Source organism: Nematostella vectensis, chromosome 12, assembly GCF_932526225.1.
Source record: "Nematostella vectensis chromosome 12, jaNemVect1.1, whole genome shotgun sequence".
NCBI classification, from domain to species: domain Eukaryota; kingdom Metazoa; phylum Cnidaria; class Anthozoa; order Actiniaria; family Edwardsiidae; genus Nematostella; species Nematostella vectensis.
The window spans coordinates 12,626,131-12,647,314 of NC_064045.1; the positions used below are offsets into that span (position 1 = coordinate 12,626,131).

The window sequence follows — 21,184 nt, forward strand, 5'->3', positions numbered from 1 at the left end:
AACCTGTGGTGAGAGGCACCGTCACTACAGAGCGACCGGGAAACCTGTGGTGAGAGGCAAAGGCACTACAGAGCGACCGGGAAACCTGTGGTGAGAGGCACAGGCACTACAGAGCGACCGGGAAACCTGTGGTGAGAGGCACAGGAACTACAGAGCGACCGGGAAACCTGTGGTGAGAAGCACAGGCACTACAGAGCGACCGGGAAACCTGTGGTGAGAAGTACAGGCACTACAGAGCGACCGGGAAACCTGTGGTGAGAGGCACAGGCACTACAGAGCGACCGGGAAACCTGTGGTGAGAGGCACAGGCACTACAGTGCGACCGGGAAACCTGTGGTGAGAGGCACAGGCACTACAGAGCGACCGGGAAACCTGTGGTGAGAGGCACAGGCACTACAGAGCGACCGGGAAACCTGTGGTGAGAGGCACAGGCACTACAGAGCGACCGGGAAACCTGTGGTGAGAAGCACAGGCACTACAGAGCGACCGGGAAACCTGTGGTGAGAAGTACAGGCACTACAGAGCGACCGGGAAACCTGTGGTGAGAGGCACAGGCACTACAGAGCGACCGGGAAACCTGTGGTGAGAGGCACAGGCACTACAGAGCGACCGGGAAACCTGTGGTGAGAGGCACAGGCACTACAGAGCGACCGGGAAACCTGTGGTGAGAGGCACAGGCACTACAGAGCGACCGGGAAACCTGTGGTGAGAGGCACAGGCACTACAGAGCGACCGGGAAACCTGTGGTGAGAGGCACAGGCACTACAGAGCGACCGGGAAACCTGTGGTGAGAGGCACAGGCACTACAGAGCGACCGGGAAACCTGTGGTGAGAAGCACAGGCACTACAGAGCGACCGGGAAACCTGTGGTGAGAAGTACAGGCACTACAGAGCGACCGGGAAACCTGTGGTGAGAGGCACAGGCACTACAGAGCGACCGGGAAACCTGTGGTGAGAGGCACAGGCACTACAGAGCGACCGGGAAACCTGTGGTGAGAGGCACAGGCACTACAGAGCGACCGGGAAACCTGTGGTGAGAGGCACAGGCACTACAGAGCGACCGGGAAACCTGTGGTGAGAGGCACAGGCACTACAGAGCGACCGGGAAACCTGTGGTGAGAGGCACAGGCACTACAGAGCGACCGGGAAACCTGTGGTGAGAGGCACAGGCACTACAGAGCGACCGGGAAAGCTGTGGTGAGAGGCACAGGCACTACAGTGCGACGCTCTGCCATTTGCGCCACCTGGGCTCCCACCCACACAAGAAACCTTTAGGCAAAATATCAAGCATATGTATGCTTACACAATCTTATTTGACATTTGGCACTTTTTGCTACTTTCGGTGATGACTACTAATGTGTATATAGAGGATCGTTCGGCGTCCAGTCACCTTTCGCGGTCGGTGTGCGCACGTCCTATAAGTATTTTACCGTGGGCGTTACAACCGTGGCTTTGCTGACAGCTGACTTGTAGAGGAGTTCCCATAGAACAGAGAGCGGTTTTGAAAAGCTGCATCATTGGCTTCTGAGACACTGATGTAGAGGTAGAAGTGGTAGAAGAGCGGAGTTGTATCGCATTGTGGACTAAAAGAGCATGATTTTACAATATAACACCGACTTCTTAGAGCTTACAGGGAACAGAGGAAGCCAATTTTGAAGACTAAATATTTTCACCGACTCTGGACCAGTATTCCCATATAGCGTCTTAGAAACATTTACCTCTATATTGTACCTCCTGATGGCGACTTCGACTCCGCCATCGACGGCATCACCACTCGTGCTTACAGAAGACGAAGGAATTACCTTCACCGTTCTCTTCTTAATAAACATACTACGAAATGTGGTCATATCATTGTTTTTAACGCAGTAATTTTCCTTGCATTTTAAAAAACGCCATTACTTTGGACGTGCTCGAATATTATTGTTTGAAGTCTGACCGTGTACATTGCAAGTGGGATGTCGGCCCTCCCTTTAAGAGCAATTTGGCAAATAGCCAAAGTTCCATTAGATTACCGCCTATACTCGATGGAAATGCAAACAAAACTCCCCGCGAGCCAATCGAGGTGCAGGTTGTAGCGCGGTACTCTAGGAGAGTGGGATATTCGCGGGATTCGGGATACTCGCGGGAAACGAGGCGCTTGCTCGTCGAGGGAGTCTTTGGAGGTCAAAGATCCTCTGGCTTGTGAAACTTCCCAGGTCTCAATGAAAACAGATTTAACCGAGAATGCATCAGAATCAAATGTACCATAAGTAAAAGACTCAATAGTAAAAAACTCACCGTGGCATAAATGTACGTCAGCCAGCACAGATAATAACAATTTGAATTCTGGAGAAGGAGTACGGAAACGGAACGGAGGAGGAAGGAAATTAATAAATACGCACAATATGTCAAAAACCGCAAATCTGCTATTGGGAGTTTTTACATCTGCGTGGTATTTTTCGTCTGTTCGATCCCATATTTTTGCACTAAAGTCACGATGTCTGTGCGTGCCCATCCGACAAGCTCCACACTACAAGCCAATGAAATTACGGTATTTATTATGTTTCTGAGCTGCGGCCTTAACCCGCCATTATACTGATGGAGGATGAGGCAGCTACAACTCGCTGTCTACGGGATTCTCAGGAACGTGCGTCGACTTAACGGGTCCATTTCCAGATATTGGGATTACTGTGGTATTTGAGCGTGAAATTATTTATCAAAGCCTCGCTTTCACGCTCAAAAAGAGCCCATGAGAAGAAAACAACGTTGATTGGTAAAAACAACTTTATCTATTGGTCGAAAAGAAACACACCTCAGCTGCTGTCTCGTCCCCAGTCTCGGCTCTGTTAAAAAAACACGCGGCGCGCAAAGGACCACGGGAAGGCGGACCGGAGGGCCGAGCTCTTGTAACCGTCCAGCATGCATTGCGTTTGCATTGTCTTACTTTTCACTGTCCGTGAGCCTTTGCGCGCCGTCTTTTTTTCTCTTAGCATACGATCACGACTGGGAACGAGTCACCCTCAGCTGCGAGTGCTACTACTGGTCAAATTATCATTTGCGCCAATAAACTAAGACATCAGTTCGCATGTGCACATGATTCGGATAAATATAAATCGTTGTTGCCGAAGACGTCTTACGAAAAATGAAAATGTTTAGAATGAAAACATGGTGCTTCAAAATATTGTGATTGGGTAAGAATTTCATGGATTCATCTTCTTGGCTGTTAGAATTGGCAAAGCTCTCGCCGCTTAGTAAACAATTCGAATAAAGACAAATATCAAACATGTTGTTTTATTTTATAAAAAGCTAGGTAACGATGAAGCAAGAGACTGTTGGAATTTGAGGTACTGAAAACTAAAACAATAAAGAAAATGAATAAAGAAATTGCCACGGAGAAAACGCGCTTGAAGTGATTATGAATTCAAGTATAAAAACCTTTGAGCACAATGCCTAGTTCCTGAAAGCCATTTAGACCCTCGAACAAGTGCATTTGAGCTCAATGGCGCGAACCAAGCAAACGGCAAGAAAATCCACCGGAGGAAAGGCTCCTCGTAAACAACTCGCCACCAAGGCAGCGCGTAAGAGTGCTCCTGCCACCGGTGGAGTGAAGAAGCCTCATCGTTACAGGCCCGGTACCGTCGCTCTTCGAGAGATCCGTCGCTACCAGAAGTCGACCGAGCTACTCATTCGAAAGCTGCCCTTTCAGAGGCTCATTCGTGAAATAGCACAAGACTTCAAGACAGATTTGAGGTTTCAAAGTTCTGCTGTGCTGGCTCTACAAGAGGCTGCGGAAGCGTATCTCGTCGGTCTGTTTGAGGACACCAACTTGTGCGCCATCCACGCCAAGCGAGTCACCATCATGCCCAAGGACATTCAGCTTGCGAGGAGAATTCGCGGTGAGAGGGCTTGAGTGGCAGTTGATTGACAGTTTTGTAATTGACCACTGGACTAAGTTAATTAGACAGCAGAAATTCATTACCCTGTTCATTTTTTTGACCTTCAACTTATACATCATCTCGAGTAATTGTGATTTGTGTTTCAAATTTGATTATGTTTGAATGTTGACGTGTGAGTGAATTTAATAAAATATAATCCCTTGTCTTGTTAATTCCGCTATATTTGTCCGGTTCAATTCCCTTTCCCGTAGAGTTGGACGGAGGATCTTCGCAAATACTACCATTATTCTATGTGATATGCACTTTAAAACCTTAGTCTCCTTACCAGGCAAGTTCGGAGGGGAGAAACAATGGGTCTCCTGCAGGGGCGTAGCCAGGGTAATGTATGAGACAAAATACAGAGAAAAATGCATTGAAAGGGCCCCCTCCTGTCGAAAATCCTGGCTATGCCGCTGTCCTGTTTCCCTTACTTTCCTTACTTCGCCACAGGATTCCCAATTCAGCTTTTTTTCGTTCGATGCCTGCGGGGGAGGGCGTATAATCTCTGCTCAAAAATGATACTAATGTAGATATTTTATTCATGGTACTGGTAGTATTTACAATAACTTATAAATGATCTCTCCTGTAGTTCGTAAGTAGGTGCATGATCAAATAAGCTTTGAACAGCGGAGTGGCACTTTTACCGCATGCGCAGTCAGGGCATACGTCTATTGAATCTTTTTTACAGCATCCTGAGAAGAAATAAGAAATAAAATTAAAAGCTTTTCGCATTTATAAAAGAACCTTATTTCAAATAGGATAGTACTTTCAGAGTGTATCATATCTTTGAAACATGGCATTGTAATAGGGGACTAGCGCTAAGGGATCGAGTGACTTATTAATCAATGGCTGTCGTTTTTCTCTAAATGGTCTTTAAAACCCTGGGGCGAGCCCGCGGAAGACCTGTGCTATTCTAAAACGTAAGGACTAGGCTCCATAATCAAGATGGCTGCCAGCAAAATCGTAGGAAACACGAATTCCTGCAAGTTTACGTGGAAATTATAGACTTACAAAGCTCTAGAGCAATAAAAAACGAGAAAAATGATTGAAGCGGGCTCCCAAATATGGTATGTAATGCCTAAAAAGGGAATGACCGAGCGAGCTAGAAAAACGACAGTTTCGAAAACAAGATTGACTGATTTTTTGGGTGGCAACTTAAAAAATAATCGCACATCATGCCAGAGAACGACGAAGAAGCGTGCGCACTAGTTTGCTACCCAACAAGTCACGTGACCTCTTAGATCAAGTCCCCTATTGACAAATCTGTCAATAGGGAATAACAAATCTGTCAAAGGCGCATAAATAATTATCGTTATCTACGAGTCCTTAGTGCCTACGTCTAGCGGGCAAACTGGAACGAAACTGGACTATTCTATTAGAGTGGTTTTCAAAAACCCTAGAAATACTTTACTTACTATGTCTTTATTCTCTTTTGTTTTGGCTTGAATATTACACCCTCTGTCTAGAAAACGGGCCCATTTGTTACCTTAAAGTGCCAGAGGAAGGTTGAGATGAGACCAAAAAACTGTGCACTGCTAATGGAGGTCTCCTCGCCAAAGTACTCGAGTGTGGTCGCAAAACTCAGCTCGGCCTGATGGCGGAGCTCCACAAGGGACTGGAACTGAGCTCGTGCGTGATGCGTAAACAGCTGGTCAGCGGTTAAGAATAGGAACATCCCAATAGATTGGAGGTTGTGGTTCCGTCGAGGTTTTAAAAACTCGAGGAAAAGCGTTAGTTCAAGTAAGTTTCGATCGGCTTTATGGAATTTTTCTTTTTAGATGTGAACGTTATTGAATAGGGACTTGCGCTTAGAGATCACGTGACTGTTTGGGTGGCAAACTAGCGCGCGCTCAGGCTTTTAGCAGCAAAAAAGCAACAACAAAAAGCGTCGTTCTTTGGCGAGACGGGCGCAGTCAATTCTGTTTTTTTTTCAGTTTGAATTTGCCACCCAAAAAGGTCACGTGATCTCTTAGCGCAAGTTTCCTATTGATGCATAAGAATGTTGTTTAACGTAGGAAATACATGCAAAACACATAAACAAAATAAAATTGAATAGATAAGAGTATGAAATGTGGATACTTCAATGGCTTCCATGAATTTGCTGTCTTCGTGGATCTCTGTCTTGGCGATTTTATCGAGGTCGTCTTCAAGGATCTGTCGACGAAACACCCTTATCAGCTTTGTAAGTATCGGGAGCGGAGTTTCTCGAAGGGGGATGGGAAAGAGGGGGGGACCATAATGGAGGATAAGAGCAATCTGTGAAAGATTGAAGGGGTAATTGTGGCTTGAAAAACCATACCCTGTTTAGGGCAACACCCTTGATTGTAGGACCCTGTTAGCACGTGAGAGCAAGCAAGGCAATCAGATCGGCTGCGGGATCAGCGGTTACGAGTTTTAGCAAGGCAACCAAATCGGTACCCTGTTTAGGACAACCTTGCTTAAAATTATGTACCCTGTATGCAATGTCGCTCGACGGGTGTTTTTAAATGTGAAAAAAAACATGTACCAAATTGTGCAGTGTATAGTGTGTAGATTAAAGCTTGATGTCGAATAACCTGTCCTATTCCTGTATCAAACAGGCACGTCATGACTGTGTTTTGTACGCACGCGCAGAGCAGTAATAGCTCTAGCCTTATATGAATCGGAGGTGATTGCCTAACATTGCTACAAGATGCTAAATTGCAGTGTAAACAACGCAGAAATTGCTGGGTCCATAGTACAACAATGCCTCGCGTTTTACCATACTACTGGCGCTATTTCTACAATTAGTTACGCGACCGTACTCACCTCAACTTCCTCCCGTAGCTCCTCGATATCCAAGTCTAATGTTCGGAAGGACACTAAACAAAAAACATACCTTATCACACTTAATTTTCGCGACATCAAAATTTCGCGATTTATATATATTTTGCGACACTCAACCCACTACCGTACTATATGTACATTTAATGACTACCTAGACAAGGTGTTTCCATAAAGCTTATTAAACGGCCAATATTCCCTCAAAGGCTTATTGTGTACTCACTTAATTTTCGCGCATCTTAATTTTCGCGACACTTAATTTTCTCGTCACTTTATTTTCTCGAATCTTTTAAAATCGCGAAATTCGCGACATTAAAGTGACGCAAAAATTAAGTGTAATAAGGTAATTTATTCCAAAGAGGCCATAGTGTCGAGATGGTAAGAACGTGTATGGCAGACACTAATTACGGTAAATCACACCTAATGGTGAGGTCTTGTTATCTTCTCCCAATACTTTTGTCTAGAAACTCCTTGTCAGGTTGGCGCATTATATGGACTACTCTTTCCAAGAAAGGGAATCTCTAGCCAAACCTTTTTTTATGGACCCCTTATTGTATAGATCTTTTTTATGGAGCCCCATTAAGAGGTCTCTGTGCGGTGTACCCTCCCCTCCCTCACCTTTCGATGCTTTCTCCACGTGAAGTAGTTCATCAGTGAGCAATGCAAGCTCGGGGTTTTTGCGGATGATCTGCCGCGTTATGTAATCAAGGAAAGAGACGTTTTTATCGGGTGTAGACTTGATGAATACCAACTGAATGAAGAACAACAAGAACAAGGTAAAAGACTCATATTTTCTTGGAGCATTTCTTGGAACAAAAACTCACATGGCGACACATGATGGATATAAAAAACTACCAACCAACAAATGAATAAAATAAAGCCAAAATAAGAATAAAGCCGAACTATCTTGACGAAACTTATATATCTTACCATTTCACCCAAATTAAAAAAAATCAAACAGCTCTCTACTCACAATGAGAATGAAATAAGCACAATTTTCTTGCTTTAAATACTAGGACAAGTTTTTTGACTCACCTTAGTTAGAAAGGCAACTCGAAAGCCTGCTGTTTGGCTGCCATTCATGAAGTTACCAACGGCGAGCACCATCTGAAAGATTATAGAAAAAAGTGTTAAGAACCTGGGCAGTCCATAGTTGATTACTATTTACCTTTTTATGTAATACCGTGTCTTTTACATACCTGTAGATAGTCGGATAGTTTGGTGCTGTTTCGTATCTCCTTGTTGGCTTCGATTACAGTCGTTAGATACTGAACATAGAGATTATATCATTCATCAAGAAGACAAACATAGTTTCGTAAAAAACATAGGTGGGGGACAGATAAGTACCCGGGATTGGCTGAGGCGAGATTGCGCAGGGGGAGGGGAGGGGGGGGGATGAGGCGGTACAATGTGTTGGTTTCACTCACTGGTTTTATATGGTTGATCCTGTCCTGTAACTGCGCCTTTAACAGCATGGTACGTATTCTTTCCTCATACGCGGGAACTGTTTTTGCAACCTACGACGAGCACAAAATGACAGAAGACTGTTTTAGCAAGGATACGCGGTATGTGGGCACTGGCGATGGACACGGGCTCTGATTCGAAGACGGTATTTCATGCCCTTTTACATGGCTGAAACAGCGCGCGCGTGCTACCTGCAATTTATCATTTACACAACTAATGCAATTAATATTTGCCAGGGAGAGGCGGAAGGAATAAAATCTCTGGATGGATAGAACAAGACTAGATTGTACAGCTGAACTCGTTTTGTAAATGCGGAAATTTAAGTTATTTAAAAATCCAGATTAGATATCCCAGACTTTATTAAGAATAATCTACCTACCTCAAGACAAAAAACCTCCGCGCCTTCAAGAGCAGAAGGGTCAACTTCTTCTTGTCTTTTTAAAGCCTTTATCTAAAATGAGGAATCATCGCAAGAATGAAACTTTTCGAGTACATTATGGCTTTTCTGTTTCTATTATGTGCACAGCTTGAACACGCAGGCGAGCAGCTTATTTACTTTTAGTTCTCATTCTTGATTATTATATGATCATTTAGCTTTTATTTTCTACATTCACGTATTGGAAACTCTTTGTGGATTAGATCGTATAAATAAACAAAAGTCAAAGACATCAGCCAAAAGGCGTGCGCTCTGTTTGGATGTGTTTACCACGAAGAAGTGCAAGTTCCAGAGATAGGCAAAGCGCGACATAAGGCCCCAAAAACGAAGGCGGGCGATGCGCGATGCTTAAAGAATGTTAATTATTGCTTAAAAATATAGGCAATGTGCGATTAATCGAAGATTTATGTACCTAAGCGTAAAGCCAATTTAATTAAAATTTACGCCCTTCGATTAATAACACATAATCGTTTAGACTCTGGACACCAATTCTTGGACGTCTTAAATTGTTCTTGCTTATTCTATTTACTCACCTCGTTGGGACTGGGGACGAACCTCAAAAGCTGCTCGAGTACGTCAGAGGGGAGGTCTGATGTCCCGGATAACAAGCACTTCTTGACGTCATCAGCACTGAGCTTAGAATGTGCAAGCGTGATCGCTGGGGAAAAAGAGAGAAGTTGGTAAAATCAATAGGCGTGGCACTAGGGGCATCCTGGGGGGGGGGGGGAGGCTTTGCATTACCACGTTGAAAAAAATATTTTGCTTTTATACTCATGAATCAGGAACGGATTCAGGATTTGGCGGAGGAGCTGTGAGGGAATTTCATCATCGATGAGAGAATTCCACGGTAAATTCCACGCGATATCGCACGATTCGCACATGGGTGAATTTGTTACATTTTAGCTCTTATGATAAAAAGTGTAATATTTGACGACCTGTCCCCCCTGCGCCCTCTCTAGCTACGTGTCTGGCACATGTCTTTCTAGCCCCACTTCCCCCTAGATCTTATGATAAAAAGTGTAATATTTGACGACCTGTCCCCCCTGCGCCCTCTCTAGCTACGTGTCTGGCACATGTCTTTCTAGCCCCACTTCCCCCTAGATCCACTATGATCTGATACTTACATATGTTAAGAATCTTTTTATGCTCCAAGATAGTCTTTCTGTGCGTTATCTTTTTAAAGTGACCTGAGGAACAAGTAAGTAAACATGTAACCCTTTGTTATTCTCGTTATTCGAACAACCAGCACATGAAAAGACAAGCACTTACGAGGTTTTGGTACAGTTGGTTGCGCGCCAAAGTACATTTCGAGCTCATAAGGATCGACTACTTCCTCTACCGATAGCTCTCGGGACATCTGTTACAAAAAGCGTAAATCAGGTAAATGGTATGTACCCATCGGACCCATCGTGCTTTCTCAAGCAGTGTTGACATTACCATTATCGTTATTACCACTAACATCAAAATAACCATCGCCATCGCTATCGCCACCGCCACCGCCATCGCCATCGCCATCGCCATCGCCATCGCCATCGCCATCGCCATCGCCATCGCCATCGCCATCGCCATCGCCATCGCCATCGCCATCGCCATCGCCATCGCCATCGCCATCGCCATCGCCATCGCCATCGCCATCGCCATCGCCATCGCCATCGCCATCGCCATCGCCATCGCCATCGCCATCGCCATCGCCATCGCCATCGCCATCGCCATCGCCATCGCCATCGCCATCGCCATCGCCATCGCCATCGCCATCGCCATCGCCATCGCCATCGCCATCGCCATCGCCATCGCCATCGCCATCGCCATCGCCATCGCCATCGCCATCGCCATCGCCATCGCCATCGCCATCGCCATCGCCATCGCCATCGCCATCGCCATCGCCATCGCCATCGCCACCGCCATCGCCACCGCCATCGCCATCGCCATCGCCACCGCCACCGCCACCGCCACCGCCACCACCACCACCACCACCACCACCACCACTACCATCACCACACCATCACTATCTTATCACCATCACCATCACAATCACCATCATCACCACCACCATATCCGATACCACCATCACCACCATCACCACCACCACCATCACCATCACCATCACCATCACCATCACCATCACCATCACCATCACCATCACCATTATCATCACCATCACCACCACCTTCATCACCACCATCACCACCACCATATCCGATACCACCATCACCACCATCACCACCACCACCATCACCATCACCATCATGATTCCTTTTACGATTACCCTTTTCCAGATCGTCTCTTTGTTGAGCGAGCTATGGCTGACAATTTCCCATGATAACCTGCGGCACGAGACCGGGAAATGTCTCTTTAGGGAGCCAGCAGGAGTCGGCGGTGGGGGAGGTGGTGGTGGGGGAGGCGGAGGTCGGACTATGAGTTTTGTGATAGGTTCCTGTTCCTCAGAGATACCGCTGTCCTTCTCGCTCGCGGTTCCATCGCTCTTGTCATCGTCGCTTGAGCTACGTGCCTCGTCTACCTGGCTACCTGTGGTGAGTTGCACAATGTACGATAAGTTTTCCCATCCATTTACATCGTATTTATAAGAATGGTTTTCATTATCTGTGAGATACATCAATTTAAAGCACTAATACACTCTAATAACTTTGTTCTCTTGTTGTACTATGGCTTCACTACTACTACATCTTGACTATTACACCTTGAAAAAAGTGTTTCAGAGAGGGGCTAAAAGGACATTCCCATGCCAAGAAAAGACTTTCTCGCAAAGTCCATATCACACATTCCCCGCAGGACATTCAACATCGCAATACATAATAACAATAACCTCAATAAAGGTTATTTAAACCCATACAGTTCTGTACATTATAAATACTTTTTCTCTAAACAAAGGGGTAAAATTATATTTGACTCGATGGTATGAAAGAACATCGTTCTACTCAAAAGACTGGCATAGAGTCATAACTATAATTCCAGAACAACTTTGCTTTGCAACTTCTAAAAGTACTAGTATGTAAAGCTTTGTAACGCCACTGGATCAGTCAAGGGCTTAAGGGAACATCTAGTGGGTGATAATTTGTCATTATATCTCTTGTTTGTGGTGTAGGCGTGTTGTTTACGCATCAAATAGCTGTATTTACAATACAAAGTCCTGTTTACCGTTAATTTCATGGCCAGTGAGGATGAGACAGCAAGATATCATAAACCCTGTAAGGAAATAAAATCAAGTCAAAGAAGCCGTTTGACGTATAACATTACAACAAGAGAGCATAAGATATCTTATATGCTCTTTTGATTACAAATAGTGAGGTCGACAATTTCCCATCTTCCTTCAAACATTATTACTTCCAGAGAATAAAGTACTCTTTAGTAAGGTCCCTTTTGTTAATTATTTCATGCAATTGGGTCTTACTTGAAACTGCATAACTATTTAGAATTTCTGAAACGAAACTGAATTTCAATTCGGCGCTTTAATGTCTTGCGCACCTTACAGACGACTCGGTCTAGGAAACTTCACTTACGCTTTTGCCCGTTCCCAAGCTCGCAGTTTTTGCCAAAGATGGCTACATACATCGATTGTAAGTGTTTCTGATAATCATAACCCTTTCTCTGTTTGTTTGCTGTTGTAGCGGCAACTCAGCGAGAGGCATTTTGTAAACACATATTCACTCACGCTACACACGATGACAGGAATGCGTATTGATTTCAGTATTCCTGACGTGATTGAAATAATCGTTATCTCAAGAGCAGTTTCCGGCAATTAAACATATCCCCTAAATGGGTCATCGTGATGGATGGGTTCAGTACACATGAAAGCCACAGGTAACCCAACATGATCTGTGTGGCCAAGCAAGTTCAGGGGTACTACCCGGACGTCAGTCCTAATTAATAAAGAAAATTTGGTACCGTAACCAGGTGCGTACCCAGGATTGGCTGAGGGGGGGGGGGGGGGTGCGCAGTCATAGGAATCTAATAGAAAAACGCACAGCATTTGAAGACTCCTTAATAATATTTAAAGATTCCTTAATAAGAAATGACCCACTTTTGCCGCCAAAAGGGGGGGGGGGTGCGCAGTTATAGGAATCTCATAGAAAAAGCATAGTATTTGAAGATTCCTTAATAATATTTGAAGATTTCTTAATAAGAAATGACTCATTTCTTTTTACATTTCTTCACTTTTGGCCGCCAAGGGGGGTGCGCGCGCACCCTGTGCACCCTGTGTACGCGGCTGCCGTATCACTGCAAGCTAGACGAGTACCTAGAGGGAGGAAGTCCTCGTACCTGGGTAGATGCATATAGGCATGACGAATGTGACTGTCTCTTGGTAGTACATGGCTAAGGCGAAGATGGTAACGGCGGGTAGAAATACCAACATCAACAGCAACCATTTCCAGTTTCTAAAGACAAACCTATGCAATAGGTCAAAAATATAAATACTTTTGAAATACTATAAATACCCCTCCTTCATACGATTCTTCCGTGCTGACGAAGGGCTAACGCTCGAAACGTCAGCGCAACTACTCTGTTTCACAAAGGTGTTCAACATTCTTTTACAATCTTGTGTTAACAGCTTGTCTACACCACGCCTACGCAGACCATCAATTTTTCTAAAGCTTGTCTGTAGTCTTTCTAGTTATACCACTCCCCTAAGTAAATTTTAAAGTCGTATAGATGCGCCCGAAAAGCATTATTTTTCAACCGTGCCTCAATATTCATTGAGATCTATCCCTCCTTCGCTGCCACTGTTTCAACATATCTAGTACACCTTGCTCTTGGCGCGCCACAAGATTCTCAATGCTATAAAAACACTTCTGAATAACCCAAATGAGAGCAGGGCTAGAAAGCTAGACATTAACATAATCAATACCGTGCAGGGAACCAGGCAAGCGTTCAAGGGCACCCAACGACCATTTTCGGTCAAATATCTGTTCGGAAGCAAGGTCAACTACGGATTTCGGGGTCGGCCTAGAAATGAAATCTACTTTTTTCGGAATTATTTCTAGACACCTATGTTTCTCGGGAAGAGAGCTGGATCACCTATGTTTTTCGGAGTTGCTTTTGTTACCACCATCACCATTTTCGGGAGATTTTTACGTCCGACATGCTTAAAAAAAAGAGGATCTTATAATCGCTAGGAGTTTCGGATGCCTCGGGATGAGTAACTAGATTTTTCGGATGGCTTTAATTTCGCCTAGCAAATCCGAAAATATCTAGGAAAGCTCTATACTGTATAAAAATGACTGCAAACGAACAAAAACGGTATCTTAACTCATTTTAGGCCGGTTGTTAGATTTTCGTCGTTGGGTGCCATTGAGCGTTGCTGAAAAAGCGTCGCTTTCTAGTGCATGCACCTCATTGCCACTGGCTTTCGGGAACGATTTCCTTTCCCTAGGAAAAACTGCTCCCCAATAGAATTTAATCATAGCATTCGAGCTGCAAGGAGGTCAATAGGCATCCATAGGTCTAGTCATACACGAGGTTCCATGATGCAGCGCGCAGGGAGCCCTGTAGTACGGGATTATCCAAAGCTGTTTTCTTCAGTGATTAAATTCAGTGCTAATAAGTATATAAGGCTGTGAATTTCTTGCGAATTTTATTATATTTAGTACAGATTACGCTATCAATATCCATCTTATTGGCGTTTTTAAGGGTTTATTATTGAATCAAGGGTTAATCGCGAACCTCGTGTTTTAATGTTTAGGCTTGCTCGCATTATGTTATTGATCAGAGAGCACTGTTATTCAAGAACACACTAAGCTACGAATGTTATCAATTATTACTGATCCACATATTTTGCTTCCTTCTTTTTTCAAGTTTAGAAAGTAATTTGAATTAGGCCAGTTACTTATTGGTACTACATAATACACTGTGTACATACCCATGTCGCCTTTGGTCATCCAAATCTTGGAGAAAGGTAGGCTCCTTCACTTCCAGTGTGTACTCAAATCGTAGAATTTTGGCGATAGATGTTTTTCATACGCGCACCAAGTAGTTAAGAATGCGAGCTACTCGTTTTTGCAGATGGGTTTATTTGATATTTATTGTTTGTTTACAGATTTTGGGATGAGAAAAATATTTATCAATGTTGACATTTGGGTATATTTCGAGCAATTTTGCTCAACCTTAAGCTATCAAGTTTACCATAGCTAATCTTCCGCTCTAGAAATTATTATAAAGGATGTAAGGCGGGGTAAGGGGTGGAGGGTGCTTCTAACAAGGCGTAGGTAATTTTTCAAGTCAACTCGATGGTATCTGATTCTCAGTGAAAGGCGCGCGCGCGGCTTGTTTTCGCCATTATTCTGTTTGGAGCGTATTTGCGCGCTTTTGTCAGTTTATCGATTTATCACAATTCGTTTAATCAATAACAATCTGAAGTAAAGTTTTTCGGTTAATCGCATTAATTAGAGAATAGAAGCGTAATTTGCCTTTTTTGTCATCATACTTACGATTTTATTGCATCTAGAAGCTGCCGTTTACCATTGTCGCACAAGTGGAATTTAGGATTCTGCTCAGCATTTCCAATTACTGAAAAAGGAAAACAGTAATTCATATAACAATACAAACACCAAAGTAACAAGCTCGCGATTGCAAATAAAGATTTTCAGAGCAATAAATGGAATTTTTACAAATGTGCATCCGTTCAACATCAGGCATTAGCAAAAATAAGCCTAAACACTTGTCGTTTTCATCACTGTGGACGCATGGCATATGTAAACAGAACGGCTACAGTTGTCCAACATAGCTTGCGCATTTTAACACGGTTGACCATCTATCAGATTGCAACTTGATTTAACAACACCACACAAAAATAAAAAATAAAAAAGGGAAATAAAAGAAATTGGCACAGTTATATTAGATGCTTTTTTCTCAATTATACTTGCTGCTAGCAATGAATCCCACTCCTCCCAAGGGCCTCATAGTGAAGCTAATTTGTTCCACGCGAAAACAATGCAAAAATAAGCAACACCCTTTGTAATAAGAGTTAGCCTACCAGACTTGCAATCGCCGCAAATTTCCAGGTCAAGTTTTGAAGAGTCAGCATTCACGCGTGCCATTTGGTCTCAAATTGATCATAAGAGGTTTGAAAATAGTAAACCTCTAGCCACGGCAAAAGGCCGCAGCTTTTACATGCTGAATTTGCCACAAACTTTGAGATGGAATATTAATTGCCGTTGTGACGCCACAATAACGCATCTTACGTCACACGCCGTCGTGGGCGATACATGGCCAGGTCAGCGGATTCTACAATGATGATATGGGTTGTTCTGGAATATGATGCGTTTGCGCAGCGTCGGCTTTCTCACGACTTCCGAAATATAGCCGGTCGGAGAAAATTTGTATTTTGTGCAAATTCCTTGAATTTTATGAAGGATTTTCTCCGTAGCAAGAGAGGTTATCCCGGCCTTGACAATCAACTAAAAATAATAGCTCCATTGAAATAATGCCTTCTCGGTTTTCGCTCGCTTGATGTTTCCCACCAACCAAACAATCCGTTTTTGTTAAAAGAAAAACGAATCATCTTTTCCTTTCTTAAAGCCAAGCTAATCTTTAAATATTAGGCGACTGAGTTGCTCTTAAACTTATACCTCTCACGAACTTGCCGACAAGAAGCACACAAAAACTCAGATATAGTTCAAATATCCTACAAAGGACGCTGTCGTTTTTCGGTTCTCCATACCTGTGGTGCCTTGGACTTCTGTGTCTTCGGTGGTAGATTTATTATTGCTATCTTTTTGAAGGATAAAATCTTTAGATTTCAAATCGTCGAAAATCCACGTTTGGGATTTCGTTAGATCCTTCGGTGGTAGATTTATCATTGCTATTTTTTGAAGTATAAAATCTTTACGCCATAAGTTTAAAGAGACAAAAAGTCAGGTTTAATCACCACAGCAATAATCCCACTATGGCGGCCAAGAGGCCCCAGGTCGGGAACGACCTAAACTCTTACACAAGCCCGCTGACCGAACATCGCGGGCCAACAGCCATACTGGCGCAACCTCTTTTCCTTTCTGTTTACATGCGTTACGAATCAGATGGAAGATACAGGTATGGCGCGTAACAATATCCTACGCTACAGTGAGTGCAGATTAACTGAAAATGTAAAACATACTCTGCACAAGTAAAGAGCAATGCGGACTGGTAACAAAAATATCAAATGCATGAATGTATAGCAAGGCACAATGAGGTGGGGCACACATACATGGCTATGGTAACGGGTGATACAAGTGTGTGTACACATGGATACATACACACGAGTGATGGCATAAAGGGTCATATGGTGTGGCTACCAGTGTACATACACAGGGGTTACATACACAGTGTGATGACATACATGGTTACGTAGTGTGATTACAGGTGTGCATACACAGGGGGTTACATACGCACAATGTGATGACATGCATGGCTACGCAATGTGGATACAGGTGTATATACATGACTACATAACACTAGCATACATGGCTACCGGCGGTACCATGTATGGGGTTGGGGGTGACCACTTTTTTTTTTTTCCTCCTCTACCTTCCCCGCTAGTTGCAAAAAAAAAGGAGGCAAGTACATGCACAAATGAGTACACAAACAAAATGAGGCGCATGAGCGTGGCTATGATAATGTGATGTGAAATGCGTGGTATGTGCTGGTTTACAATTATCTGGTTTTGCCAGTGGAACGAAATAACAATGTGGTACAGTGTAAAAACAGGGGCACAGAACCAGATATGGAGTGTAAGTATATGTGTTAACAACACAGCACTGTGTGCATAGGGATAGATGGGACATGATATGATGCACACATGTGTGGGGACATAAATGCCACAGAGCACAAGGTGTGGATATGAACACAGTATGAGGCAGGACGTGTAAACAATTGTGTTACTACTAACTTTAGATATAATGAATACACATCAGGGCTGGATAAAAACATGTGCTGGCAAACAAAATGTTGTGAGACAGACTTAATGCAGTACAGATGTGAAGTGGAATGTAGGGACAAAAATATCCAAAATGATATGAGACTCACCGAAACAGTGGGGTTGATGCTACAAAACATGACAAATACAGTGTGAGGGATACATAACAAATGTGAAAATAATATGGAGGGATACACAATGTCAGAAACACTATTACACAATAAAAGGGGGTGTGATCCACAAATAGGCAAAATAGGGTACAAAAACAGGCATGGAAACAGATGTGGGCTGATAATATGCGCACATGCACCAAGGATATGGAAATACATCTACAATGGAGGTGAGCTGGGTGACACAGGTGAACTACACATGATAACAAAATATGGAATGTGGATGGGCTTAAACTATAAATAAGAAATCCTGAAATAAAACGAATACTGAATTAAGGAGTAGTCAATTAAAGTCAGTGCTATAGAGTCAAAGTTCGCCCGCAGAGGGCAAATAAACCCAAATAAGATAAGTGTCCAAAATAAATAAAGTTCGAAGAGTACATAAGTAGTGGCTTAGACCCACTTCACCGCAGTTCTTGATGACTTGACTTCGTCCAATGTCAGGCGGTGTTCCTCCTCGCAAAGAAAACAGGTAAAATCCTCAGTAATGTCTCGGTAATGTTGTCAGCACGTCGAAGACTTGCGGAGTTGGTTTGAGAGGCCTTGTTTTGCTCTCATGGTTCACAAGTCTTTGTCTTGTTTTCCCGAAGGGATATAGTCGCGCTCGCAACTAAACACAACGAACGTAAATAAATGGGTCTTGTCGGCGCTTCAGACGACTTGCAGGGTTAGTTCGAGAAGCCTTGTTTTGCTCTCATGGTTCGCAAGTTTTGTCTTGCTATCCCGAAGGAATGTCAATGACCAAGTCGCGTTCGCAAATAAACACTAATGTCGAACGTAAATGCATTGGTATTGTCAGTGCTTCAGACGTCCAAGATCAGTCTAACACGAGCCCTGACTCTTGACTTTTCTTCGCGGAATGACCAAACTGTCAAATCAAATAAATTAAGGAAATAAACTTGGAACACGGCACGGGCCTCATGGTCGCCATCACCACGTGGTTCGTGACTAAGCTGCTTCCAAGGACGCGCTCGCCAGGCGTGACTTGCAAAATTCATGCCACCGTCCTAAATGCCACTATGTAGAGCCATACTCCTTCTCCGTTGGAAGGCCGGGAGATTAGCAGTCCATAATCCCACCGCTGGACACCACGCCATAAGTTTAAAGAGACAAAAAGTCAGGTTTAATCACCACAGCAATAATCCCACTATGGCGGCCAAGAGGCCCCAGGTCGGGAACGACCTAAACTCTTACACAAGCCCGCTGACCGAACATCGCGGGCCAACAGCCATACTGGCGTTAGATTTCAAATCTTCGAAAATCCACGTTTCGGATTTCGTTAGATCCAGAAAACCCATGGTTTTGGTTTTTAACTTGAGTTTGTCTTTTTCTTGTTTTCATTGGGTGCCAGTGTTTTATAAGGGTCACCAAAATGGAAAATAGTGACGCTATGTTAGCTTGCCGCTTTTAATGACTTTTCAGAAACGCTTTTAAGAAACGTTCTAACGGCCATCAAACATCGGATATGCTTATACTAATGGCTGTCGTTAAGAGACCCCTCATAAAAAAAGTATTGCGCACTTGGTCTATTCTTGAATCTTCTGGCGGTAAAAGGTCAATGCAACCAGCCACATTGATTCTACCAGTACGTTAATGTTGCTTCTCACTTTGGACGTAAGCGCAAGCGCAGCGCACGTAATTACCCGGTTCTCACTGGAACGCAAGCGGAAGAACATGCGCAAGACAACGCAACTGCTTGATTTTCTTGCGCTTGCGCTTGTATTTGACCAATTCTTACTTTTGCGCTTCCGTTTGCGCCCACGGCTTGGGCTTGCGTCCAAGTGAGAACCAACCTTGCCTCCTCGGATAAGGTTATATACGGAAGTCTCTGTCCGCTAGAGGAAAAGGTAGCAGTGGTAGGCAGTGCACTGCGTCAGTTAGCACCAAGGCCGATGCGGTTTCTTCACGATCTTGGAATTTATTTTGATAAGCTGTTATAGGAAAAGAAGTAAGGAATACATTGTATGTTGTGCATTATATACTGCATATTGTGGATTGAGTATTGGACAAAAACGGCGATGGGGGTCGAGGGGGGCAAGGGGGGCGAGGGGGGCAAGGGGGGCAAGGGGGGGGGGGCGAGGGGGGCAAGGGGGGGAGAGGGGGCAAGGGGGCAAGGGAGTGCAAGGGGGTGAGAGGGGGCAAGGGAGTGCAAGGGGGTGAGAGAGGGCAAGGGGGCAAGGGAGTGCAAAGGGGGAGAGGGGGCAAGGGAGTGCAAGGGGGTGAGAGGGGGCAAGGGGGCAAGGGAGTGCAAGGGATGAGAGGGGGCAAGGGAGTGCAAGGGGGTGAGAGGGGGCAAGGGAGTGCAAGGGGGTGAGAGGGGGCAAGGGGGCAAGGGGGCAAGGGAGTGCAAGGGGGTGAGAGGGGGCAAGGGGGCAAGGGAGTGCAAGGGGGTGAGAGGGGGCAAGGGAGTGCAAGGGGGTGAGAGGGGGCAAGGGGGCAAGGGAGTGCAAGGGGGTGAGAGGGGGCAAGGGAGTGCAAGGGGGTGAGAGGGGGCAAGGGAGTGCAAGGGGTGAGAGGGGGCAAGGGAGTGCAAGGGGGTGAGAGAGGGCAAGGGGGCAAGGGAGTGCAAGGGGGTGAGAGGGGACAAGGGGGCAAGGGAGTGCAAGGGGGGGAGAGGGGGCAAGGGGGGGCAAGGGGGGGCAAGGGGGGAGAGGGGGCAAGGGGGGGGGGGAGAGGGGGCAAGGGCGAGGCAGCTTCCCCAAGCAGGAAGTTTACAAAAAAAATTGCGTCTGCCCCTGAAGCATATAAAAAAATATCTGAGGCTTGCCCCCCTGGACAAAATTTTCTAGCTATGTCCATGAAAACAGATCCAGGTCCACACTTTTCCAGGGCTCTGCATAACACGGGTGCTCAAAAACCCATCGCGAGGTCCACCTACCGCAGAAGAACTTTCCAACGTGACATCAATGCGAAATGGATCACTGAACGTGCTATGCCATCGCGTCGAGTCAAAGAAACGCCTGGGGCTATAGCTAAAAAGGGCAACGAATGAACGAACATAGCATAAAATTAACAGTAACTACGCATGAAAGTACTACTTTTTTTAGACGACCTCCCCACTCTCTCCCCCACTTTCACCCTTTACAGCTTGCACATTATCCACGATCTTATTAAGTTTGCGACAGTTTCAATTGTTGCTATGTGACAGCTAGATGTTATCAGTTGCCGTTGCGTGAAAATTGATACTCACTCGTTCCCGCTCGCGCGGCCCCAAGTACCGCAAAGCTAGCCTCGGATTCAAAACGTGACCTATTAATAAAACGTTTGGCCGTCTTTGCGTGTACTAAACCAACCTCATTTGCTGTATGATCGTGGTCCATTGTTTACTAAATTCAAGGGTCTTTGGGAAATTCGTCATAGACTTTTAGCAGGAATAAAAGATTTTGGTTAATGTAAAATGTTAACATGCGTGTCGCAAAGTCGACAGATTATACAGTAGAAAATTCGATAGTAAACTCGATGAGAAATTTCGTGATTGTTAGTTAGCCATTTA

General features: G+C 44.6%; 2 protein-coding genes and 1 long non-coding RNA gene across 5 annotated transcripts; 1 reads left to right on the plus strand and 2 right to left on the minus strand.

Annotated features, from left to right (window-relative positions):
* The first annotated feature begins 3,411 nt into the window (after positions 1 to 3,411).
* On the plus strand, positions 3,412 to 4,087 carry LOC5520604 (histone H3). The gene has a single exon (XM_001640386.3). It carries the CDS (start codon positions 3,479 to 3,481, stop codon positions 3,887 to 3,889), a length of 411 nt encoding a protein of 136 aa, XP_001640436.1. The 5' UTR covers positions 3,412 to 3,478; the 3' UTR covers positions 3,890 to 4,087.
* A 343-nt stretch (positions 4,088 to 4,430) lies between these two features.
* Positions 4,431 to 19,536, minus strand: LOC5520603 (delphilin-like). 3 transcript variants are annotated; one of them, XM_048720355.1, is made up of 17 exons: positions 19,485 to 19,536; positions 15,060 to 15,138; positions 12,895 to 13,022; positions 11,773 to 11,820; positions 10,883 to 11,142; positions 9,886 to 9,973; positions 9,741 to 9,803; positions 9,150 to 9,274; positions 8,560 to 8,631; positions 8,144 to 8,233; positions 7,916 to 7,984; positions 7,752 to 7,823; positions 7,335 to 7,467; positions 6,702 to 6,754; positions 5,994 to 6,068; positions 5,401 to 5,562; positions 4,431 to 4,606 (listed from the first exon to the last, which is right to left on the minus strand). In XM_048720355.1, exons 3-17 carry the CDS (start codon positions 12,986 to 12,988, stop codon positions 4,583 to 4,585), a joined length of 1,428 nt encoding a protein of 475 aa, XP_048576312.1. In that variant the 5' UTR covers positions 12,989 to 13,022; positions 15,060 to 15,138; positions 19,485 to 19,536; the 3' UTR covers positions 4,431 to 4,582. The 3 variants fall into 3 exon arrangements, with proteins under 3 accessions (XP_048576312.1, XP_048576311.1, XP_032221505.2); XM_048720354.1 differs by lacking the exon at positions 19,485 to 19,536 and adding an exon at positions 15,605 to 15,783; XM_032365614.2 differs by lacking the exons at positions 12,895 to 13,022; positions 15,060 to 15,138; positions 19,485 to 19,536 and adding an exon at positions 12,135 to 12,290.
* A 48-nt stretch (positions 19,537 to 19,584) lies between these two features.
* LOC125557607 lies at positions 19,585 to 20,964 on the minus strand. Its single transcript, XR_007305339.1, has 3 exons — positions 20,882 to 20,964; positions 20,570 to 20,663; positions 19,585 to 19,622 (listed from the first exon to the last, which is right to left on the minus strand). It is a non-coding gene; the product is annotated as an uncharacterized LOC125557607 (long non-coding RNA).
* Positions 20,965 to 21,184: the final 220 nt, after the last annotated feature.